The sequence below is a fragment of the Scardinius erythrophthalmus genome (assembly GCF_964197995.2).
Source record: "Scardinius erythrophthalmus genome assembly, chromosome: 4".
NCBI lineage: Eukaryota > Metazoa > Chordata > Actinopteri > Cypriniformes > Leuciscidae > Scardinius > Scardinius erythrophthalmus.
The window spans coordinates 47060698-47080413 of record NC_138224.1 but is presented as its reverse complement, the minus strand read 5'-3'; the positions used below and the strand labels follow the sequence as shown (position 1 = coordinate 47080413).

The 19716-nt window shown below is 36.9% G+C and overlaps 1 protein-coding gene and 1 long non-coding RNA gene across 2 annotated transcripts in view; one reads left to right on the top strand and one right to left on the bottom strand.

The window, feature by feature from the left end:
- Positions 1–6757, top strand: part of LOC308689646 (NACHT, LRR and PYD domains-containing protein 3-like) — a gene marked incomplete at its 3' end in the record, with an annotated part of 208992 nt that extends 202235 nt beyond the window's left edge. The window contains exon 9 of the mRNA XM_081363476.1: positions 6237–6757. Coding sequence (XP_081219602.1) covers positions 6237–6757 — 521 coding nt within the window. The remainder of the gene's footprint in view (positions 1–6236) is intronic.
- Positions 1–19716, bottom strand: part of LOC308689647 — a 1235845-nt gene that overhangs the window by 933749 nt on the left and 282380 nt on the right. The window lies entirely within an intron of this gene.

Sequence of the window (19716 nt, the reverse complement as noted above, 5' to 3'; positions counted from 1 at the left end):
CTCTCCCCAAATTTGTCAATAATAAAACACAATAAAAGTTATTTAAAGAAAAGGCTTATATTTACCTTTTAATAGTTTGTTTACATCTACCTTGTAAATATATTTTTTTATTAAAAAGGTTAGCCTACAATTACAACAATTCAAGTGTAATCTTTCTTTGTAAAAACTAAAGTATACATTTTATCATACATATTTCAAAGTTAAGGATTTGATTGATTATTTGATAACTTTATTTTTGACAAAACATATTATATTTAACATAAGCAAATATTGGCAAACTTATTTGAAAGCTTATTTGAGGTGGCAGATATTTTACATTAAAAATGTATAATCTATCCAAAACTAATCAACGAAATGTTGTCTTTCATATGTCTGTAACATAGGTCTTTCATTTTTATTATAAGAAATATAAATGTTAATTTGCAGTTTAATACGTTGCTTATACAAATACATTTTATTTCAACATATTTTAGTCGATATTTACTGAGTGTAGCAATACAGTTTGCTAAAACGAAACATTCATACACAAACAGAAACGCCTGACTGTAACGTTGTTTTTATGAAATATTAGGGCATATAAATGTTAATTTTCAGTTTAAAACGTTGCTTATACAAATAGCCTACATTTTATTTCAACATATTTCTGTCGATTTTTACTCAACTCAGTACGGCAATACAGTTTGCTAAAACATCATCATTCATTCACACAGAGACGCAATTTAAATTTAAACTGTCTTTTTGCGAGCTGTGGTAAACAGCGCGCATCTCTGCCGTTCATTCATCAAAAACAGAAACCCGATTCACGTGAGAAGAAAAAAAACGTACAGTATTCCTCAGCTCGCTCCTCGATATACCCGCACTTCTGAGGTACTTTTTTCATTATTGTTATTCCTCACAGCGCTACGAGACGGTGTAAACAAGTAATGATCTGAATAAACTTGTGTTTCTCGAGCTGATATGGGGGCGTTCACAGGATTGTGCGGATTGCCTCATTCATTTGCGTTTGAATAGCGCGCGCTCTCCGTAGGCGGAGTCACATTACATTTGAATTAGTTGTAATGAGGTCGACTGGAATCGCTCTCTTTTAATACAGATTTCACAAGATGAGAATATTTGTTTTTTATATAAATTACTTAATTTAAGAGAGGAGAATTCAAGCTTCATGCCTGTATGTCTGTTTGCCTGTTTGACTGAGTATTCGCTGAGTTATTGTTCATTTTCGGACGCGTTTCAGAATGGACTACACTGACAGATAGAAGGCAGAACTCGCATCACGTTTATTTTTCTTTATTTGGCAAAAAGCACAACACTTTGTTTTTATTGTGAGTATACACAAAAATAATACACATTTAACAGAATCGATTGATGTATGGCACAAGCATATAAGATAAAAAGTAATATTTTATTTTATTTATTTGTTTTCACTGATAAGGAAAAAAACGAGCCTATCGCGCCGGCGCGATAGCCGACCTCAGGGGGTTAAGAGAGGTGGGGGTCTAGCTGCTCTTTTTAAAGATATCTATCAATGTAAGCAAATATCATTTGGGAATTACCCTTCTTTCGAATATCTGGGTATTGTGTTGAAAGGTGCTCCACGCATTTTACTTATCATTATTTACAGGCCTCCAAAATACTCTCCAGCCTTCGCTGAGGACTTTACAGAACTGTTATCAACAATTACCTCAGAGTTTTGCCATTGCAGGAGATTTTAACATCCACATAGATAATGCAGAAAACAATATGGCAAAAGAAATCAAAACTGTTTTAAAAACTTTTGATCTGACTCAGCATGTACATGGACCCACACACAATCGTGGACACACTCTAGATTTACTTATCAGTAAGGGTCTAAACATTTCATTTATTGTTATTAAGGATGTAGCACTGTCTGATCATTTCTGTATTTTCTATGATATATTGATCTCTCCTGCCACTGAAGCTAGATCTGTGTCTGTCAAGAAGAGATGCTTAAATGAGAACACTAGTGTACTATTTATGAAGGCTATATCCTTAACACCAAGCATATCTGCAGACTCTGTTGATTTTCTCCTTGATTCTTTTAACTCCAAAGTTAAAGGTGTAATTGATGATATTGCTCCTGTTAAAGTCAGGAAGAAGAGTGGCAGACAAAAAGCACCTTGGAGAAACTCAACAGCAGTGCAAAATATGAAAAGACAATGCAGAAAAGCAGAGCGCATGTGGCGGAAGACAAAACTTGTAGTCCATTATAACATCTACAAAGACAGCCTTCATGCTTTCAATATGGAACTAGGCAAAGCTAGACAGACTTTCTTCTCAAATATTATAAACAGCAATTTAAACAACACACGCACTCTTTTTGCTACTGTAGAGAGACTGACAAACCACCCAAGCCAGATTCCTAGTGAAATGCTCTCAGACAACAAGTGCAGTGAGTTTGCTTCTTTCTTCTCTGAGAAAATCAGTAATATCAGAAAGGTGATCAGCACATCCTTGAGTTGCACTGAGGTCAGACAGATCAAACCACCTGAGAATGTAGTTACTATGTCTGATTTCAAAGAAATTGATGGCAAAATTTTGGAAGAAACTGTACAGCACCTTAAAACATCAACCTGCGCTCCTGACACACTTCCCACATCTTTTTTCAAAAGTGTGTTAAACAGTTTAGAACCAGATCTCCTAGAAGTGGTAAATGTCTCACTTCGCTCTGGGAGTTTTCCATACTCCCTGAAAACTGCAGTTGTCAAGCCCCTCCTGAAAAAGAGCAATCTGGATAAGACCATATTAAGCAACTATAGACCGATCTCAAATCTTCCTTTCATAGGCAAGATCATTGAAAAAGTTGTCTTCAATCAGCTGAACAAATTCTTGAGCTTGAATGGATCCTTTGACAATTTTCAGTCTGGTTTCCGACCGCACCACAGCACAGAGACAGCGCTCATAAAGATAATAAACGATATTCGCTTAAATACTGATTCAGGCAAATTATCAGTGCTGGTACTACTTGACCTCAGTGCTGCATTTGACACTGTCGATCATAACATACTTCTGGACAGGCTGGAAAACTGGGTGGGGTTTTCTGGGATAGTCCTAAAATGGTTCAGGTCATACTTAGATGGGAGAGGTTATTATGTGAGTATAGGAGACCATAAGTCTGAGTAGACATCCATGACATGTGGAGTCCCTCATGGCTCAATTCTTGCGCCACTCCTGTTCAACCTGTATATGCTCCCAATTAGCCAAATAATGAGAAAGAACCAAATTGCTTACCACAGCTATGCAGACGACATACAGATTTACTTAGCCCTATCGCCTAACGACTACAGCCCAATTGACTCCCTGTGCCAATGCATTGACGAAGTCAACAGTTGGATGTGTCAAAACTTTCTTCAGTTAAACAAAGACAAAACTGAAGTCATTGCGTTTGGAAACAAAGATGAAGTTCTCAAGGTGAACGCATACCTTCACTCTAGGGGTCAAACAACTAAAAATCAAGTCAGGAATCTCGGTGTGTCCCTAGAGTCAGACCTTAGTTTCAGTAGTCATGTCAAAGCAATAACTAAATCAGCATACTATCATCTGAAAAATATTGCAAGAATTAGATTCTTTGTTTCCAGACAAGACTTAGAGAAACTTGTGCATGCTTTCATCACCAGCAGGGTGGATTATTGTAATGGACTCCTTACTGGCCTTCCCAAAAAGACCATAAGACAGTTGCAGCCCATACAGAACGCTGCCGCCAGGATTCTGAGCAGAACCAGAAAATATGAACACATTACACCAGTCCTCAGATCTTTACACTGGCTCCCAGTTAAATTTAGGATTGATTTTAAAGTATTATTACTGGTATATAAATCATTCAATGGCCTAGGACCTCAATACATTGCAGATATGCTCACTGAATATAAACCCAACAGATCACTCAGATCACTAGGATCATATCAGCTAGAAATACCAAGGGTTCACTCTAAGCATGGCGAGTCCGCTTTTAGCTATTATGCCAGCCGCAGCTGGAACCAGCTTCCAGAAGAGATCAGATGTGCTCCTACTGTATCACATTCAAATCCAGACTCAAAACACTTCTGTTTATCTATGCATTTACTGAATGAGCACTGTGCCACTGTTTGTCCGACTGTTTGTACTGTATTTTATTTTATTTTTCTAAACTGATTTAATTATTCTTATTTCTTTTATTATTTTAATTTATTCTATGTAAAGCACTTTGAATTGCCATTGTGTATGAAATGTGCTATATTAATAAACTTGCCTTGCCTTGCCTTGCCATTTTGCTACAGAGTATAGCATGCATGTTTACACTGACTGCATACCTGATTCCACTTGCTGAAGTAGCACCTGGTTTGGGTTTCACTACCACCATGGCATCCACCGGTCCCGGCTTCACTCCCTATTTATTAGATGCCATCAAAACTATAGCAAAAGACTATATCAAAACAAACATTATGTCAGATATTTAAAGGTCCCGTTCTTTGTGATCCCATGTTTCAAACTTTTTAGTTAGTGTGTAATGTTGTTGTTAGAGTATAAATAATATCTGTAAAATTATAAAGCTCAAAGTTCAATGGCAAGCGAGATCGAACATCGAACGGCCGGTTTGGACTACATCCCTCTACTTCATTCCTTTATGATGTCACTAGAACAGTTTTTTTGACTAACCTCCGCCCACAGGAATACACAAAAAAGGGGGCGTGGTCTTGTTGCACTCCCACTGAGAAGAGGAAGAGTTGCGTTTGTAGAGTGTGTTTGTCGCCATGTCGTCGAGACGCTGTTATTTTCATCCCGGAGTCCAAGTCTACTCGATCCTCTTCATCAATGTTCTCCGGGTCTGATTCCGGCTCAAATTGATAGGGTAATATTAAAGACATGTTTACAATAACACTGAGCGCATGCATCTCCACGTTATGGTAAGAGGCGTGACCTTTCCTGGCAACGTGCACTAAGCTGCTGTCGAATCACAACACAGGAACCGCTGGCACAATCAGAACTCGTTACGTATTTCTGAAGGAGGGACTTCATAGAACAAGGAAGTCATCAGCCCGTTCTTAGGACAGTGAAAACAGCGGTATACAGATAAGTAAATTGTGTGAAAAATACTGTTTTTTTACACGCGAAACATGAACACATGTTATTTTGCACACTGTAAACACAATCAAAGCTTCAAAAACACACGAAAAAGAATTCTGCATCTGCAGCCATCAATCACATCAGATAAAACTACATTTCTCATTATTCATTATTCTTCAGATTTTAAAATAAACTCCCTGTGTGTTATAGACTAACTAGAAAGCCTGCACACTCTGCTACCCTGTATCTGCAACTGCGGTAAAGTTAGTTTCATATTCATATATTCAGATTTTTGCCCTCAATAACTTTCTCATGGTGTATTCAAAATGATTCATATGAGTAAATTATTATTATAAACAAGTATGACTATCAGCTCCAACTCTTGTTTTCTCTTGTAGTTGTTTTATTTTAAAAAATGCATTTTTTTTTTGTAGAACTTTGAACGTCACTTTTAAGCTACTACTCCTACTTTCAGTTGTTGTGGAGTCTCTGCTTTCCTCATAGAGTGGTAGCAGTGAGCGTTCACTGAGATCTCATTTGTGGCCCTGATTTTACCTGACACTTTCAGACAAAATTACAAACACATTAAATGTCAAACATTTATACTAACGTGATTAGCCTGCTGCTGGACAGATCGTAAAAAATAATAGCAGTTCAGTTCAGGCAGTTCAGGCTAGCAGAATTTACATTCATAATTGCAGAGATAAGAAGACACATAAAACTTGAAACTTTTCTCAAGTTTCCTCTGTGGCGTTATACTGCACATCCTTACAATTCTTTGCACATCATTGATTGTAAATTTTCTTGTAAATTGATTGTAAAAACTCCAGCAAACTCCGAGTAAAATTCGACGACTCTGCCATAATCGCGTTTTCCTCCGCTTCAAACCTCTCCAACCGTAGAGCAGCCTTGCGTCAAACGCGGAAGTACGCGTGCATAGAGCCTATTCATGATTACAGAAATATTCGAACATAAGAATCCTATCTTTTCTGTTTTGGTAACCATGGCGATTTCAGTCAGAACCTCATTCAGGACAAAAGCTGTTACAGAATAATATTTCTTTAGTGCTTTATTATAATTGGTTGCTTACAATCCTAAATGAACTAGTCAGATCTGAAATGAAGACTCAAGATAGAAAGTTTCTGTAATTCACTGATGTGTTTTCTCTCCATCAGATTCTCATCAGTTCACTCTGGATCCGAACACAGTGAATAAAGACCTCCGTCTGTCTGAGGAGAACAGAGTGATTACATTCACTGACACACAGCTTCACCTGTATCCTGTATCTCATCCAGACAGATTTGATGATGTGTATCAGGTGTTGTGTAGAGAGAGTGTGTGTGGACGCTGTTACTGGGAGATTGAGTGGAGTGGGAGTGTGTGTATATCAGTGTCATATAAGAGCATCAGCAGGAAGGGAAACGGTGAAGAGTGTCGGTTTGGATGTAATAATCAGTCCTGGAGTTTGATCTGCACTTCCTCCAGTTACTCATTCACACACAATAACATAGAGACTGAACTCCCTGTAGAGTCCATCAGCAGGAGAATAGGAGTGTATGTGGATCACAGTGCAGGAACTCTGTCCTTCTACGAAGTCTCTGACACACTGAGCCTCATACACACAGTTCAGACCACATTCACACACACACTCTATCCTGGGTTTAGGGTTGGTCCTGGATCAGTGAAACTGTGTTGATGAATGAGAATAGCCTGATGAGAGATGATAATGCTTTGAGCTGCATGATAAATCAGTGACAGTGAGATGTTCTAGAGTCTCTTATTGTCTCTTCATTACATTAATAACACAGCTGAACTTCTGTCAGTGAAATAAAGAGAAACAGACAATTATACACAGAGAAGAGAAAGGAAATATGAGACACAATGAGACTCACTGAAACATGTCTGGATGATACGAGCAAAACTAGACTTTCAACTCTAAACTCAGTTTAAGACATTCAGAGATGTTTTATCTCAACTTCTCGATCTGTTCAAAACATGATTCCTCTGCTTTGGGTTATGTGTGTATTATTAAACATGATTCCTCTGCTTTGGGTTATGTGTGTGTTATTAAAGACGCTTCTGCTGTAATATATTGTGTACTGTACTAAACCTGTTAGTGGGGGGTTCTGGATTGATCTTTATCTTTTTATTATTATCTTTGTTTTATTTTTATTTTTACTTTTCTGATTGCTTGTCTCTGTTGCTGTGAAAATGCAATAAATAAATCATTAAACAGAAACATTTAAAGATGATGTCAGAAGACAAAGATGTTAAAGTTAGAAGCAACAATGAAAGAAATACAGAAACAGAAAGTTAAAGTCGAGGGAATTAAGACATATTCATACACGTTTGTGTGTGTGTGTGTGTGTGTGTGTGTGTGTGTGTGTGTGTGTGTGTGTGTGTGTGTGTGTGTGTGTTTATTTCAGTCATGTATGTAGTTGTCATGTGATTTACAGCATTTATCATGTTATTATTATAGTTGTTGTCAGGGTTTAGTTTTGCTGTTTTTGTTCATATTTGAGTTTCCTCTTCATCTTTATTCCTGTTTCTGATTATTGTTCTGTGTATTTATTTACACTCCTCCTTCTGTTCAGTTCTGTTCTCAGTTCATCACACACACACACACACACACACACACACACACACACACACACACACACACACACACACACACACACACACACACAGAGAGAGAGAGAGAGAGAGAGAGAGAGAGAGAGAGAGAGAGAGAGAATCAGGACTGTCTCTTATTGTGAAGTTTAACATCTGACAATGTGTTGTTTTCCTTCATTAATGTTGGTCAAAACACTGTAAAAGTGAATCAACACGCACCAATGCTACAATTTTCTAAATCTCATAATCATTTGTTAATAAACAAGTATTCATTACTTCAATGATATCATTGCATCTACATACATTTTTAGCAAACTGTGATTTTGAATTTGTACATTTCTGAAATGCATAACTTAGACAGTTTCCTCTGATATCAGATCACTGTAAACTGTAATGTGGACTCATGCATTTTCTGTAAAGCTGCTTTGAAATGATGTGTATTGTGAAAAACGCTGTACAAATAAATGTGAATTGAATTGAAGGAGTTTTATCTTATAAATCTGTTACTTCTTTCACACAGTTTCACACTGTCACACACACACCACAGGGACTCTTGTCCCAAACCGCATACTCAATGAGGAGGGACTTCATTTCAACAAGTACTTACTGAACGAGCGCTAAAAGAGTAGGTACTATATAGCCAGATCTTGTTAAGTATGAATGCGATCCGGACATGCGATTCTTCTTCTTCTTGTTATGGAGGCAGAATGTAAAAAACATGATTCACACATGCGTAGACAATTTCACATGCACTAAACCCAATTCCTGTACACAAAAAAAAAAATTCACGTGCGTGAAAAAAAAAATTCACAAAAAGCAATTTACATGTGCAAAATAAAATTAGATATTTATAAAATACATTTCACAAATGCAACACACAATTCATAGATGTACAACTGTGCACAAAAACCTTTGAATGTTTAAAATGTACGAGTTTATCCTTGAATGTGAATGTGCAAATCATCATTCACGTGTGTGAATCGCCTTGGATGTGTGTGTGTGTGTGTGTGTGTGTGTGTGTGTGTGTGTGTGTGTTTGAGACTTCCCTGGCAGCGCTCTCCTCCTACATCTAATATCGAACCCATAAACCGATTTGTAAACCACAAACGAAAAATGAAAAATCGAGTCAAAAACGAATTTTTCGTTTTTTAAACTAAATTAAAAAACTAATAAACGAGCTTGTTTTCATTTCTCGTTATTCCATTCCAAACAGGAAATGAAATGATCAAAAAGTACACGGACCGTGACCAAACTTTTATAGGCCTTTTTCTTTCACAATTTTAAAAAATAAAATAAAATTATATTTGTTTAAAATGAAGTCTACAACATAATATAGTCCACATAAAGTGAAGGGTTCTGAATACCTTCTGAAATGACTGTATAACATTCATCTTCTTCCCATCTGGTGTTAATGATAAGTTAGGATCACCAGCTTCATGTTTAAACAGGCAAACCTATGCCACATATCAACACACATAAACCCGACTGATGAATTATAATAGTTCCTTTTTTATTTAAAGAATCTGTCCGACTAAATGTAAATCCTGCCAGTGCTCTGGATGGAGAAATGGTAAATGTAAAGTGTAAAACGATGGCTGTATCTGACAGGGATGGGGGAAGAAGAAAACAACTCTTCTTAAAGGAACTCTCCACCGTTTTTTGAAATAGGGCTTATTCACCTATTCACCACATTTTGTGTTACAGAAACATGGTTAGATTTGTCAGTAAGTGATAATGAAATTAGTGTAGGAAATTATAATATAATTAGGAAAGATCGCAATAGAAATGTAGGGGGAGTTTGTATTTTTATTAGATCAGATATTTTAATGTATTAGCTAATAATGTTGAATATGAGTTATTGTTTTTGGACTGCCTGCGATTGTTAATGCCTGTGACTAAGCCAATATTGTTTGCCGTTTGTTATCGTCCTCCAACTCAAAAAGATTTTATGAAGGACTTGAGTTTGTTTTAAATCATCTAATTCTTTGACAAAAGAAAGTATTATTATGGGGGACTTTAATACTGATATACACAAAAGAATAGGGGATAATTATAATTCTCTGCAGTCATTATGTAAATTATTTTACACAAATGGTAATCAATTCTACGAGAGTATGGGATGGTGGAGAAAGTACTATAGATCTTATTCTGGTGTCTGATGAGAAGCATATTTCTCAAAAAGGAGTAATAGAATATGGCATCAGTGATCACTATATTATCTTCTGTTCAAGGAAACGTAGTAGATTCAAATTTAGTAATCATAAAATAATACGGATTAGATCATTAAAAAATTATAGCATTGGATTATTTGAAGAACAACTTAGACAGGTGAGAGTTAAGCAAAGATCCAGTCCAAGGATGAATCAAGAAATAATGGAATTATTAAGAAGTAGGAATAACGCTCTTTCGATTTTTAGAAGAACAAAGAAACAAGAGGACTATGAATAATTTAAAGCACTTAGAAACTTTGGTCAGAAGACTATAAAGGCAGCAAAAAGTAATTTGATAAAAGAACAAATTCAGATTAATAAAGAAGATCCTAAATCTTTGTGGAAAGTGCTGAATAGGTTCCAGTCAGTTGGTAAATCGAAGGTTATAGAATCAAAATTATAATTTGATAATTTGAGTAAAGTTGCTAATAAATTTAATCTTTTCTTTTCATCAATTGCAAAGAGCTTAGTGGATAAGCACCCTTTGTCTAAGGGATTTTATGGAATAGATTTTGTTAAGAGTTTTTATTTAAAAAAGGGGATATTACCTAACTCTTTTGTTTTTACAAAAATTACAATAAATTAAATGACTGATGTTAGAAGAACTTGGTGTCCAAGTCCACTGGGTTAGATGGTATTCCAGCGAGACTTTTAAGAGATGCTGCAGATATTATAGCTCCAATTACATTTATTGTGAATCTTTCTTTTGAAAAGGGTATAGTTCCATCTTACATGAAAATAGCCAAGATCATTCCATTATACAAGAAAGGTAATAGATATGATACTGGAAATTACCGTCCGGTCTCCATTCTTAGTGTGGCTTCACAATTTTTAGAACAGATGTATCAATATGTATGCAAGAATGGTTTAATTTATGATTTTCAATCAGATTGATCGAGGTAAAATGTGTGGAATGGTACTCTTGGATCTTCATAAAGCTTTCGACACAGTGAATCATTCGATATTGCTAGAGTGTCATGGGTTTTTCAAGTGTGGTCATAGCCTGGTTGAACTCTTATTTAACAGGGAGAATTCAAAGGGTAGAAATTGATGGGATACTCTCTGAAGAGACAATTAATAATGGAGTTCCTCAGGGAAGTGTCCTAGGCCCCCTTTTATTTCTCTTATACATAAATGACATGCAAGCTGTTTGTGACTGCAATTTATTTTTATTTGCTGATGACTCTGCTGCTCTACTGGTTTTGGACAAGGATGTTCTCAAAATACAAGTGATATTAGGTGAGCAGCTTTGTAGGGTAAGAGACTGGCTCTCTGATAATAAACTTTTATTGCATTTACGAAAAACTGAATCCATATTATTTGGGATGAAAACTAAACTGAACAAAGCTCCTAACTTATCTATCAAGGTAGGGTATTGTGTAATATCAAATAGAACCACTGTTAATTATCTTGGATGTGTTTTGGACAATGATTTAAGTGGTACAAGTATGACTATGAACATTTTAGGGAAGGTTCATGCTAGGACAACATTTCTTGCCAGATGTGTTAGTTTTTTGGATAAGAAAAATGTAAAAATACTTGCATCATGTTTAGTGCTATGTCACTGGAGTACGCATGCATTTCTTGTGTAGCGCCAATCTAGCTTGTTTCACTATAATGAGAGGTGGCTATCCTGAGTTCTTTAAATTTCTTTTCAGTCAAATATGTGAGTTTCACTAATAAATGTATCAGTATTCAACTTGTGTGTGTGTGTGTAATAATTAACTCATTGTATGAAATACTCTTTCCCTCTAAATCACTATTTCAGCAGTACTATTTACACTTTAAACAGAAATTAAATGTCTTTCAAGTACTTTTATCTTATACTTTCACATTTAACTCAAAAATGACTCTTTTTCCTTAATCAACTTAAAATAAACTGTTTTAGAAAAAGAATATGACAGATTTAGTTAGAAAAAGTGTGTCAGAAAGTAAAAAGGTATTGATAAACTCACTTTTCAGATCACAAAGGCATTTAAATTCACATTCAAACAATAGGGCCCAAGAAAATAAAATAGCCGTCAAAACTCTAGTTTAAATTTGAAATACCCTTCAAATGTTCAAATGATGCAGGCCTGAATGTAGCTCGGGTACGTTGTAGCCTTAAACGAAATGGCTGCTTCACCACACAGGGCAAAAAAAAAAATGGTACCTTATATACTCAATGTAGATGTAAGCTCACACGGACAGGATCAAAGGCGTCAGTAACATGAAACAGGACGAAGAGAGTTGAAGAGAAGAGAAGATGGTTGACGAGGAAAGTCACCGATGATACGGGCAAAGTCCACCACTCGGTAACGCTATCCGGCTCCGTCAGGGTCTTTGATCATCCAGTGGCGGTTCTAGACCATTTCAACTGGGGGGGCCAGGCTGGGGCCAGGTGTACTGTTAGAGGGGACAGTTACATTTAGACCTTATTGTTGTCATATCATTTTCTGCACTGCAGGCATTAACAGGCAAAATACCATGGATATAATCATTCAACAATGAATTTGCATTTCCATTTTATTTTTTACATTTGCATTACATATTCAGTATTAGTCACAGTAACTATTTGCATTTTAATTATTTTTTACATTTTCCATTACATATTCAGTATTAGTCACAGTAACTGTAATTGCATTTCCATTATATTTTTACATTTGCATTAAATATTCAATATCGGTCACAGTAACTTGCATTTTAATTATTTTTACATTTGCATTACATATTCCATATCAGTCACATTAACTGTATTCTACGATTTTTGTGTTTTTTTGCAAAAAGATCAGCAAATTCATCTAGATTTAAGGCCTTTGCCCTCCTTGACTTAATATTTAGAACACCTAAATAGCTTAATCTGTCATCTGACATTGTGGACCTGAGATAGGTTTTCACCAGCTTTAGTGCAGAAAAACTCCGTTCACAAGATGCAGTAGTAACAGCTATCTTGCATAGTTTAAAGAGCTCAAAGAAAACTTCTTTATAAGGTTCAATGAATAATGCCAGCTCTACTACACTGGAGGGCTTATGCATGCCACTGTGTATTTTCCTTTCTAAAATTCTTCTGAACTGATGTAGTTCATACCCCAAGTCCTCAATATTTGATTCATACATTCTAGCAAATGGAAACAGGGACTTTTCTATGAAGGGTTTCTTTGAAGGGTTTGAATCACTTGTAGGGTTTAGAGTTTGGATGCCAGTCATTATTTCACAGTTTTTTTCTAGAAAACCTTCTGTTAAGCTCATTGAGCATCTGATCTAAAACAGGGTAGAATTTCTCGTTCTGAATCTGACCTCTGACCCACTGTACTGAGTACACAGTCTGCATTAAATTGAGAGCTCAGCTTTTTTGGTCGTTTTGCAGGGGGCTGTATTGCAATATCACATTGCTCAGCTGTGTTCAACACTTCATTCCATAGGTCATCAAAAAATGACTCATCCCTGTAGTCATTCAAAGTCTGAACTAAGGCTTCAACTAAATCAACAGCCTTTGATAGGTCAAGTGATGAAGACTGTAGCATATCTAATTTTGCTTCTCCAAACACTTTATGGAGGGTAACAAGGCACACAATGAGCTGTAAATATATCTGTGCAAGCAGACCTCTAGCCTCAACAGATCTGTCACCACTGTGTTCTTGGACTATGTCTTGCAAGACTCGCTTAATGGCAGGCAATCTATCCATAATAGTATGTAGAGCCATATATCGACATGCCCAGCGAGTGTCACTTAGCCTCTGAAGCTCTCTAGCCGGTGCACCTGGGTACATTTCTTTCTGTATGCCAAGCCATTTTTGATGCACATACTGTATGACCCAGATGTGAAGACATACAGTCTTTCTAGTAAGGAGAAGAACTCTCCTACCTCAGGGATAGCTTTGACTGTATCCACTAAAACTAAATTTAGACAGTGTGCATTGCAGTGGATGTAAAAGGCATGCTTTGCTTGTTCTTTAATGCGTGCCTGGACACCTTAATGCTTCCCACTCATAACTGAAGCACCATCATATGCTTGGCCTTCTAGGTTGTTTTTGTATTCAAGACCATGACTTTCTAATATGTGTATGATTTTGTCAGTAAGCCCTGCTGCATCTAGTCGATCAGCCGATTCAAAGTGGAGAAAGCTCTCATGGACAGCTCCACTGAAATAGTACCTGAGTACTAGCGATATCTGCTCCTTTTTTTTTTACATCTTTTGTTTCATCTGCCATTATGCTATAGACCTCACTGTCTTTCACTTCTTCTATAATTTTAGTTCAAACCATGTCTGCCAAACAACTCAGAACCTCATTCTGAATCCCTTTGCTGGTATATTTTGCATTATGAATGGAAGTCAACCTTTTTTGCACAGTTTTATCATGCTTAGCTATTGTTTCTAAGATTGCCATGAAGTTCCCTTTATTATTTGACTCTGCAGACTCATCGTGTCCTCTTTGTGCAATGTTTTGTGTGGCTGTAAGTAGTAGTATTTCTCCTATTGTTTTAATATAGTCCCGATTTTTTTGAACCTGTTTGTTGTGTTCCCTGTTTAGAGCATTTGCCAGTGTTGCATTACTTTTTACAGCTTTCTGATAGTCTCTCCATGTAATCATTGCTTGTTTGTGCCGCTCAGACCTTGCATGAATTGCAAATCCCCCCTGTTTGTAAGTTGCCTTCTTCCAATTGTTAAACCCCAATTTTGAATCAAATACCGTCTCTGAGACTTTAGGAGGGCTAAAATGCCTGCAGGCATAACAAAACACAGAGGGCCCTATCTTGCACCCAGCGCAATTGACTTTGTACACCGACGCATGTATCATTCCTATTTTGCACCCGCGCAAAGCGCGTTTTTCCCTCCACAGAAGCACGTCGCTAAACTAGGGAATGAACTTGCGCTCATTGGGCGGTTCAGCGCAAAAAAGGAGGTGTGTTCCGGCGCAAACGTTCCTTCATGCTATTTTGCAGGTTTAGAAAACAATTGCGCCACTAACCAGGAAAAAATTGTTTAAAGTCAGTGGCGCGTTGCGCAGGTTATTCATATGCTATTTTAAGGGCGCATGCTTGGCCATAATCAATGAAGCGTGTGCACAACGCGCATACACTTTGATTCTCTCATCTACACAGAAGCAGCAGTTTTCCTTTTTGCAAATCATACATTATTACGATAGATAGATAGATAGATAGATAGATAGATAGATAGACAATTTATTATAAAAGCATACATCTAGCTTACACATTTACCCAAATTATCATACGCCTTTTTAACCAAAGTTAATTTGGGTGGGTTTCTCCATCCCCAACCTCCCTGACGAGAGCGTTGCTCTCCTCGGCTGTGAACCGCTCCTGGTGCGCGTCTGGCGAATCCGCCGTTATAATAGGAATCCGCTATAGAACAAACGCGCCTGCTCTTAAAGGAAATGTGAGATGATGCTCTGATTGGTTTATTTCACGTTACGCCCAAACCACACCTATGAATAATGAAGCTGCTTCAGACCAACCCATTTTAGATTTGCGCCTGGCGCAAGAGTCATTTATCCCGCCGGGAAAATAGCAACAGCGCCAAGACCCGCCCACAAAGTTACTCGTGCTTTGCGCTTTGACACTTGCGTTTCAGGTCGTTAAAATAGGGCCCAGAGTCTGATTGTTTGGAATATTCAAGCCAGGGGTGGATATGGTACCAGGCTGCCTTGAAGCTCCTCCTCCGGTCTCCCATCAGAGTTCTTGTGTATATATTCATCATTGGCTGCACCGGTGGTTCTTCCCGGGATTTGCTGATATCTGCCAAAGAAAATTTTTTTTTTATTAAAAGTATGTATACCCTTTTCAGCAAATAGTTTTCATTTACATAAATATTGAGAATTAAGTGCACTTATTACTTCGTTTGTCTAACTTAGTATTTTTCAGCTTTTCATTATTTGCTGATGAGAATGTATTTATATATTTATTTTACCACCTTCATTTTTACTCTGTCATGTCTTTTTGTTGTTTTTACTACTGTTATGATTACTTATGCCTGTTTATTTATTTGTTTACTGTTTTTTTTTTCTTCTTAACCTGAATGTATAATGTAAAAAAAAAATCATAAAAAATATTTGGCTAATTTTAGATATACAATTGGTATCAGACAACTTCTGAAATCCACCTGATATCACAAGCTCATAGCATGTTAAATAAGAATTAATTTCAATCACAAATTGATTAATTTCTATACACCATATAACCTGACTTATTGCACTGCTTTACATATGTATTCAACAGCACAAACCTGATGGTCCACTGCTAGTGGACGCACGTGGCTCCTCTGTAGGTGCATCACTCTTAGCCTCAGTCTCTCCATCTGTCTCACTTTCCTCCTCTAATATTCCTTCACTCTCTGTCTCTCCAATGGACAACTCTTCCTGCTCTTCCTGCTCTCTCTCTGCAGGCTCTCTGCTCTTTCTTGCTCTCTACACACCTGAACCATTTGGCTCTGTCTCACTGTCTACCTTATCTTTTCTTTGGAAGAACAACATGATGTCCTTCTTTCTCTTCATTTTGGTGAGAAGCTGAGAACTATAGAGCAAAAGCAATGGGGACCAAGAAGTTTATGAATTAATTTACTGAAAATAACTGACTTGCTAGGAAAACTAACTATGTCTAAACGTTTGATGTTACAACTCGTTTGTTTAAAAACACTCAGAACCATGAGTTTGTTGATCATATATTTGATCCCTTTTCAAACTGCCACAAAATAACAAATGGAGGTTAAAATGAGCTGATATAACGTTATGCATTTAGGGGTGTGCCGGTTTCAGAATTGGTGATGACGGTTATGACGTGAGTCAAATGTGACGGTTCGTAACATAACCGTCGTCCGGGGGGGTGGGGGGGGTGGATGTTCCGACGTTCGTCTGTTATAGGACAACTTAGTTTGAATAAAATTTATATTTGTGTAGTGTTCAATGTTATCATCAATAGAGATACGCGGATGGGGTATTAGTTCATCCGCAACCTCATCACAAAGAATCAAATACAGTTGGAAACGACGTAGACCATTAATAACACAGACTGTTAACAATTGTTTTTAAATACTAACATTCTCTATGATAAAATTTTTTTTTTGTAAAAAATATTTTAATAACACAGTTTTGGCGGTTATAGAGTTTTAATGACGTTGTTCAACTATAACCGTCGGGCTCACGGTTATATACTAACCGTCACACCCCTATATACATAATACAACATATTAACAACTTTACTTACCTCTATATTTCCTTCTTTGCTTGAAGTCTTTAATTATAATATTCGCGCAAAACTTTCACCAACTTCTGAGTAGAAAAAAACCTGCAGATGCATGTTCTACCAGAGAATGTCTAACGGGCTCTGGTTCTATGCACTGTTGTGTTACGCTTTAAAGGGTAACTAAACCCCTGGTTAGAGCCTGACTCCACCCACTGGCAATATTTGAAAAATGCTAGAAAAGTGGGCAGTGCCCAGCGGAGATAGAGGGGACGAACCGTGAGTGGGAGGGCGTGCACCTGAGACCTGCTGTCAGACTCTCTAAAATGGAGAGTGACTCACAGGGTCGCAAGACGACGTAAAGTACATGCATCTGATGAGTTTTATCGAGTTGATGTCAATAGCGTGTGCTCTCTGTAGGCATTTTCATATTTTGCCGCTATGTGAAAAATTCCAACAAAATGCGCTGGCGCGTTTGTCGACCCCAGAGGATTAACTTTAGCCCCTCTAGAAAATGTGTGGGTGACATTTCTGTTCCGCGTTGCCACGGTCTAATAGATCTAATAACGGATGTAAAAAACGATCGCGAAAAAAAAGTTTTGTAAAAATTGTTTCACACTCTACATTTAGGGGGGCCACAAGGGGGTCCAAGCTTGTTGTCACAGAGGCACTGCCCCCCCCCCCCCCCCCCGCCCCCCAAGCATCTTCACAAATATTATTAACCAAAATATTTAACCTTTTAAATGTAAAACATGAACATAACACAATATGCATTTTTCTTATTGAGCAAAATCACAACTTCATTGCTGGTCAATGATTCTTAACTTTTTTAACCTCAAATTCTATTTATTAAATTATTTATTGAAATATGAAATTATTTATTCCAACTTATCTAACTTTTACTAATGATAATGATTTCAACAGGGTTACACTTGGATGTCCGATTTGTCTCGTTTATGGCTGGTTAAGTTACAGAGATCTCAAAATAAATTGATAAGGTTGTTTTTAGGTTTTAATAGTGTTACACATGTTGATGCTTCCCATTATAGACATCGTAAGTGGTTACCTATAGAAAGCAGAGTTGTGCACTTTAAATTAAAGATGGTACACAAGATAATTAATAAAAGAGCTCCTTCATATTTTAATATGTATTTTTCTAGGGTAAGTGAGAAACATTGTTATAATACTTGGCAGAGTCTAATGGATATTACATTGTCGTTTCAAAACAATGTACGGTCGAAGGTCTTTTGAATTCTTCAGGGGCACATGAATGGAACAAGTTGCCTCTAGATGTAAAGAGTATGTCAAATATGGTTGGTTTTAGTATGAAGGTTAAAAGTTGGCTATTAGATAAGTTGTTTTAGTGATTCATGTTGTATAATGTAGTGTTGTAAGTATAAAAGTATGCAGTGCCAAGGTAACCTCTCTCTAGGAGTGAAGTTGTGCTTTACACCAAGGACAGAAATGGAAATAAGTTTTTTTTAAACTTTATTGTGTTATCCTTGACAAATGAGTGTATTTTTCACTATTATTTTGTCTAATAAATCAAATAAAAAATGGCACTGCCATGAAAATCTTTAAAATTTTCACGGCTTTAAAATCTTTAAAAATGGCATCAGCTTCTTCTGACCCACAAATTATTAATTTTTTTTTTGAAGTTGTGCCTTTCACAAGACTGACAGATCCCTCTGTTGGGGGCTGTTACACCTGGCCACTACTGGATATAAATCAGTCTCAAATGTGTTTCTGAGAGCATTTGGTCTTTTCACGATCGGATAGCTATCCGATCACAGAAAACGCATGAAGTGGCCAGGTGTAAACAGCCCCTTGAAGTTCAAAAAGGGTAATCACATTTTCTGGTCTGCTAAGGCACCTAATAGTACTATTGTTCTTATAGCTGTTTTCACATGGATTGATTCTTGATTGTGTAAGGCCACCCATCGGCCCAACGACGGAACCCAATGGTCTGGGTGTGCGTGTCTTTTCAGCGCTTCAGTGAAGTTCACCTAATTTATTAGAATTTAGTTCCAATATTACTTTAGCTCTACGGTAAATCTGACTCCAATTTCAAATGAAAATCAAATTTAGATTGTGATTCTTATTAGAAAATAATCATAAATATTGATTATGAATTCATTTAGATTTTTGATTACTCTAGGTATCCCATATTTTCAATTATTCATTCATAAGGGACCCGGTGTCGCTTTAAGACGTCACGTCATGAATGTGCGCTCACGATCACAAACTAACCAGTTCTGAAATAGTCAGAGAATGCAGTGCGACCTATTTTGTGTTGTGCACCATGCTCCATTCATTAGCGCCTTCGGTTTGATCTATCCTGGAAGAGATTTGTGGAAACACTAGACTCCACATTAATCCATACTAAAAAAATGATTTCAGAATAATGCAGAATAAATCAAATATAACATTTTATTTATAAAAAGAATTGGAAAAAAATCCAGGTCCAGGCACTCAGTAGGATGCAAAAGTTAAAAAGCCTTTATTGTTTTAGAGGGCTAAAGCATTAAAACACCAACGCTCCCACTGGCCTTCATCGGGGTGTTGGTAACAAACAGATAGAATCAGGTGTGCCACTCTGGCACTTGCAACACAATTTCTTCCGGAATTGCTTCCGGAACGCGGAGTAGGGATTCAG